This window comes from Cibotium barometz, chromosome 2 (genome assembly GCF_041138505.1).
Source record: "Cibotium barometz isolate CiBa-2024 chromosome 2, ASM4113850v1, whole genome shotgun sequence".
NCBI classification, from domain to species: Eukaryota; Viridiplantae; Streptophyta; class Polypodiopsida; order Cyatheales; family Cibotiaceae; genus Cibotium; species Cibotium barometz.
In genome coordinates this window covers 68,493,884-68,500,062 of record NC_141047.1, presented here as the reverse complement: position 1 = coordinate 68,500,062, position 6,179 = coordinate 68,493,884, and the positions used below count along the sequence as shown (strand labels likewise).

Genomic DNA, 6,179 nt, shown 5'->3' with positions numbered 1-6,179 from the left:
ATCTTTATGCTTCATGCATAAGCTTTAAGCATAATGCTCATGCATATTTTATGCATAAGGCCTCATGCATAGCTTTATGTATAAGGCCTCATGTATAGCTTTATGTATAAGCTTTATGCATAAGGCCTCATGCATAGTTTTATACTTAAGGCCTCATGCTTAAGGTCTTATGCATAGTGTTTTATGCATAAGCCTTATGCATAATGCTTTATGCATAAGGCCTCATGCATAAAGCATTATGCTTAAAGCTTTATTACGCATAAAACCTCATGCATAATGCATAATGTATAATGCATTATGCTTAAAGCAGCTTTATGCATAAGGCCTCATGCATAGTTTTATGTTTAAGGCTTCATGCATAGCTTTATGCATAAGCCTTATGCATAAGGCCTCATGCATAGTTTTATGCTTAAGACCTCATGTTTAAGGCCTTATGCATAGTGCTTTATGCATAAGCCGCATTCATAAGGTCTCATGCATAGCTTTATGCTTGAAATCTCATACTTAAGGCCTTATGCATAAGCTTTATGCTTAAGGCCTCATGCATAGCTTTATGCATGAGGCCTTAAGCTTTATGCTTAAGGTCTCATGCATAGATTTATGCTTAAGACCTCATGCATAGCTTTATACAAGGCTTGCATAAGGTTTACATAACGCATAGTGCTTTAAACATAATGCATAGTGTTTTAAGCTTATGCATAGTACTTTAAACATAATGCTTGCATAAGGCTTCTCTAGCCTGCATAAGACTTGCATAATATTTTTTTAATATTCTCTTTGTTTGTATAGATATGACATGGGTCCTCATGCTCTTGTCCCGCATACCCACAAATTGAAGCTCTCATCGAGTCTCAACAACGATTTTCTAGGGAGATAGAGAACATCTTTGACTATACTCCCACCCCCGAGCAGTTGGTAAGCACCCCTTTACCATCAGGTCCCGCCGCCCACAACCCAACAAAGTCCCTTTCCACGCACTTTACCCTTGTCAGCAGCAGGCACTTCACTTGCCTTTACATTCACCCCTCATCTGTCACCCCTCATCTGTCAGCCCCAGTTAGTGCTATAGCATCTCCTACACCTCCACCTTCAAGAGATGTGACACCTCACAGTTATCATGGCTCTCATGAGAGTGACAGTCGTCGTCGTAAGGAGGGTAGTCGTGAAGATAGTAACGGTCGTACCTCATGTCACACTAGCACTAAGAGTGGAGGTAGAGGAGATAGAGAATGCTTAGGACAGTGCTTTGGGGATGGGGATAGTTCTTCAGAGTCACCACCACATCATGGTGATATATCATATTATGATATCACAAATGTGGGTGACATAATTGATGACTCGTGAGAAAGAAGTGGTAAACTACTTGCGCCAAGTAGTTTTTGTACACTATAAAGTCTGTTTCATACCTTTTAAGCAACAAAGGAAGAGCTTAGTGATTGATTACATTAAAGCTGTCCTCAAGAAGTATCCTAATCCTCATGACCAAAGGTTTAACAGTAGATGGACGCAACACAAAATCAAATACATACTTAAGAATAGGAGGTCTCTAGTAAGGAGACATAAAAAAGAGGAAAAAATTTGAATAGCTGCTAGTCAAAATGGACACGATAAGCCATCTACTGCTTATAAGGGAGAGTAGAAGAAAGCCAAGAAGGAGCTCTTATAAGAAGTAGTGAACCAACAACAAAGAGACGCGCGACAAATACAAATGAAACGATATGGATCGTCACACTTCGGATTTGAAGGTCGTACATTATGGAAGACCGAGTTTATATGTATAGTACAACTTTGTCTTTTCTTTATATTCTCTCTATTTGAGTTGTGTTATAATGTTTGTCTTGTGATGTAACATGAAATTGTGGTGGGTAAAGATCCTACCCTAGCAGAGACTGGCTACCATCATCACCACAGTAGAGAAAATACATGGGATTACATTCATGATAAAAAAATCATCTCCGACAATACAATCGAGCAAGAAAAACACCAATGTAAGTAATACTTTTTATTTTTTTTTATAAAACATGTTTCGACTTTTATAATACTTTCTATTTTTATTTATACATATCTTCACTTTGTGTAAGTACAAGGTGAACAAGGAGGAGGACAAGATGGCTCCTCCGAGTAGTCGCCCACTAGTTTTTCTTCATGTAAAGTTTTGGTTTATGTAACTATGTTTCTTTTTCAAGCTTCATGTGACTACCATCATGTATGGACAATTTCTTGGATATAAGATAAAAATTTTCATCTTCTTTATGTATCTACATTTTTATTCAAGCCTTATACGGCTACGATCATGTATGGAAAAATTTTTGGATATAAAATATAAGTTCTCATCTTCTATAATCAATATTCGAAGTGTGTTCACAATTCTTTTTGTGCATATTTATCTTTAATATAAGTTTTTCTATTAATATCTTTGCTGATCTTGATTCATTTATGTACAAGTAAGCAAAACCTTAAACTAAAGAGCTACCTGTGCAGAAAATGCGTTGTACATCTGCATAAACAACTCTGAAAAAAAATATATTTCAAAGTGCATCTATAATGAAAGCTATAAACGAGTCTATAAACGCATCTATACTGATATAGACGCGCTTATAGACACGTGTAAACATGCATATGGATGCCTATCGATAGACGTGATTTTAGACGCTCTTATAAACGCACCCGCAATAATTTAAACCACGTCAAAAACGTGCCTAAGGTTGCTTTTCCTTGTAGTGACACCATACTTATTACAAGAAAAAGCCATCGAGACTACTGCTATCTATGGGTCTATTGAATTTCTCATAGAACACTCCGTAACACTATGAGGTCCTTGACAATGGTAACACAATAGAGAAGTTGTACGTGATGTCGAATTGTCTCTACCTCTGAGCTCAACTCCTACTTGGAAAACCTGAAATGGAATCCCTTGATGATTCCAATAATAACTAGGAAAATAAACTTGCAATTCCTCCAAGAGGGTGGATTTGGTTCTAACTCCATCTCATAGTCAAAAAACTTAAGTACGTAACCCCATCGTTTCTATCACTTGACTGTCACTCTTGTGGCAACCATTTTGCCTCAAATTTGCTGCAATCTCTGTAGCTCCTCTAGAAAGATTTTACCAGTGGTTGAGTCGATGTTAAACCCATTTTCCGTAAGACTCTTACATTAATAGTCAGTGCAGTCATAGTTTCCATCCCGAGCTAGGTCTCCATTCTTTTTCTTTATCTTGAGCCTCTTTACCTGGTTTAGGAATTTCGCCTGGTCGTCCACTAAAACGTAACACATGTAAGGCGTTCGCAGAAGCTCATGAGATTATACAAGAACAGTATCAGAACCCTTCATTTTATGACTCTCCTGCGCCTAACAAGCTTACATTGCCAAAAAAAAAAAAAAAAACAGGATAGCAGAGCACCCGCTAGTTATCCTGTACAAGAACCATTGAATGAAACCGGGCGTACACGAGATACTTAGCATAAAAGCACCAAGCTCTCTTTCAGTGAGATCTACTGATAGAAGCTACAGCTACACCTACAGCAGCAATAGCCAGTCCTGTGACAATCAGAGGCAGTTTGATACGAGAGCTTGGTTTCTCCTTTCCCTCTGCAGTCTCATCATCCTTTGAAAAATCCTGCAGGAAAACGCTTACTGTTAAAAGAACCAGAAATCGCCCAGTTTACAGGCAAACCAATGAGCCAGGCATAGGTTATTCACGGTTTCAGACTCTCCATACAAGGGGCTGATTGATACAGGCTACTCATAATCAGCACACTATTTCACGAAAGAACGGAGGAAAGGAGAGTATACTTGCAAGCAAGATAGGAAGACATTACCTGTTCTTTCTCCACTACATGATTGGCACCTTCAATAGATTGGAAAGCATTTTCTCCATTGGCAGCAGGTACATGACGCTGTGAGGATTGGGTCCCTTCAGGAGGAGTCTCTTCTGTTGGCGACTGATCTAGAGTGTATTCTCCAGCAGCGGTGGTTTGCGTTGGAATAGGAGTCTCAAAAGAGCTCAAGACAAGGGCTTCACCAGATGATTCTGAACAATTTTGCAGCTGCTGGTGAGAATCAAGCACGGTGTCGTCTTCATCAAGGGCATCTCTCCGAGGGATTTGATCTCCATTGAACGAAGCTTCCGCCTCAAGAGTCGCTCCAAAGGATCCCTCAGAAAGAGCTTCATCAGATTCTCTCACACGGGACTCAACCGCCCCATGGTACTCCAAAGTCTTAGTTCCTTCCGCAGAAGACACTTCCTCAGTGGGCTTGATCTCTTTGGCTTCTTCATCGATTGGCTTCTCTGAGACAGTGTCACTTGCAACCGCTTCTTGAAGAGGGGCATCCCTCAGACAGATCTGTACAGGTTCCGCAGCAAGTGACTCCTCTTCTTGGGCAGCCTCGGAGGCTTTGCGATCCGCAGCAGGCGCACCTTCTCGACTGGCCGGAGTAGCAGTGGCTTCTTCGGCAGAAGGCCCTTCTGGTTGGATAGCCTGAAATGCACCTGATCCTTCATGAGAGAGCTTAACTTGGGTTGGAAGGGCCTCTTCATCAGAAGCCGCAGCACTTACAAAGGGAGCTTTTTCGTCAGCTACTGGATCCACAGTAAGAGTCTCCGGAGAAGGAGCATCTTTCTGTGCAGCAGAGGCCTCTTCCAGGGGCAAGTAAGGGTGGTTTTCAGTAAGTATTCCAGGAGAGACTTCAACAGGATCAGGGCTCTCGTCTGGGGTCATAGGGGCCTCTGTGGCATCAGCGGGGGGCTGCGTGGCATTGAGACCCTCCCCAGTATTACTGGAGTTCTCATCAGCAGGGGCATCTGGCGCACTAGCGGCTTCTTCAACAGGAGCATCTGGCGCACTTGCGATTTCTTCAACATGGGAATCTGACGGACTTGGGGTTTCTTCAACAGTGGCATCTGGTGCGTTAAGGTTTTCTTCAGCTGGAGCATCTGAAGGGCTAGCATTCACTTCAGCAGGAGACTCTGGTGAAGCGGGGCTATCCTCGGAAGCCCGAGGGGGGTCAAGGCCCTCTTCTTGATCCTGCACAGATACGTCATCTTGATGATGATGGCTTCTCAGTTGGACTCCATTGACGGCAGGCACATCGGCGCAAGGTGGGGAGATAGCGTCTTGACTTTGAAGGCCGTTAGCAAGCGGGACAGGCTCACCCAAGACAGGGGGCGCCGCCTCCTGCTGGGGCTCGCCCACGACAACGGCCTGATGTGGCTCAGAAGCCGGCTCGCCGACAGCGGCAAGCCCTTCGGGGATGATCTGTTGGCCTTCAGACATGGCACCCAGGGAACCTATGTTTAAGCAGGCGAGAAGAAGATGGGGACTTGGCTCAGAAAACAGGTGAGGCGGAGCAAGCAAACGATGGTACGACCACTACTCGGGTTGGCTCAGACACAGAGAGAGAATGGGAGCAGGTGGCATCCAGACGCGGGGGCCGAGATAAAAGGCAATGTGCGTGTGTGGGGGTGGGGGTGGGGGTGGGGGTGGAAGTGGGGCGGTGTTACGTGTATATGTGGGTGTTGCGCCTCGCGAGTGATTGAGAATGAACGGCTACCAAATGGCCAACCACAGCGCTCCATTCCCATGCGCACGATAAGGCGGCAGGCCCCCCAGACTCAAGAGAGAGCGCGCTTCTCTCTCGTCTAAAAACCATCCACATCATTCCGTATAGGAATCACATGTATGATGTTACTAAAAAAAGAATCTAGGGCAGCAGCCCAAGCGCTTCCCCATCGCTCTATTTGTGGGGCGGCGCGCCTCTGCTCAAAGACCCTACTCCTACTACAGGAGGCGTTAGCCGCGCTGAACCAACTTTTCACTATTTCCAAGTGAAAAGAAATAAAGCACCACGGTGCCTGAAAAAGTATCCGCTAAGGTGTCAACCTTTCGCTTTTATTTGCACATGCCTCACCTTACCCATTTGCATGTACGCAAGTGACATATTCGCTCAAGTGACATATTCTGGTGCCAGCAATTAATAGAATATGTCACTTGCTTACATGCAAAAGACTAAGGTTGTGGACCTTAGGTTTTTCCAAAAACACAGATTTTTTTAAAAATAAATTTTTTTGATATTAATTATGTCACTTCGATAGACTGAATTTACAAACATTTGCAAAATAGCTGGGGAAGTATTTGCAAATTTACAAAATGGCATCACAAGACGGGGCGTAACAGGAA

At 43.4% G+C, this 6,179-nt stretch overlaps 1 protein-coding gene across 1 annotated transcript; it reads right to left on the bottom strand.

Moving 5' to 3' along the window:
* Positions 1-3,310: 3,310 nt before the first annotated feature.
* Positions 3,311-5,425, bottom strand: LOC147641401 (uncharacterized). Its single transcript, XM_086821033.1, has 2 exons — positions 3,822-5,425; positions 3,311-3,619 (listed from the first exon to the last, which is right to left on the bottom strand). The coding sequence occupies exons 1-2, from the start codon at positions 5,274-5,276 to the stop codon at positions 3,485-3,487; spliced, it is 1,590 nt and encodes a 529-aa protein (XP_086677159.1). The 5' UTR covers positions 5,277-5,425; the 3' UTR covers positions 3,311-3,484.
* Positions 5,426-6,179: the final 754 nt, after the last annotated feature.

What these genes read in the sequence shown, in the direction of transcription:
- LOC147641401 (XM_086821033.1), bottom strand. Translation starts at nt 5,276, where the DNA reads ATGTCTGAAGGCCAACAGATCATCCCCGAAGGGCTTGCCGCTGTCGGC. An exon ending in ATGTAGTGGAGAAAGAACAG is followed by an intron (nt 3,620 to 3,821) that starts GTAATGTCTTCC and finishes GTTTTCCTGCAG; the next exon opens with GATTTTTCAAAGGATGATGA.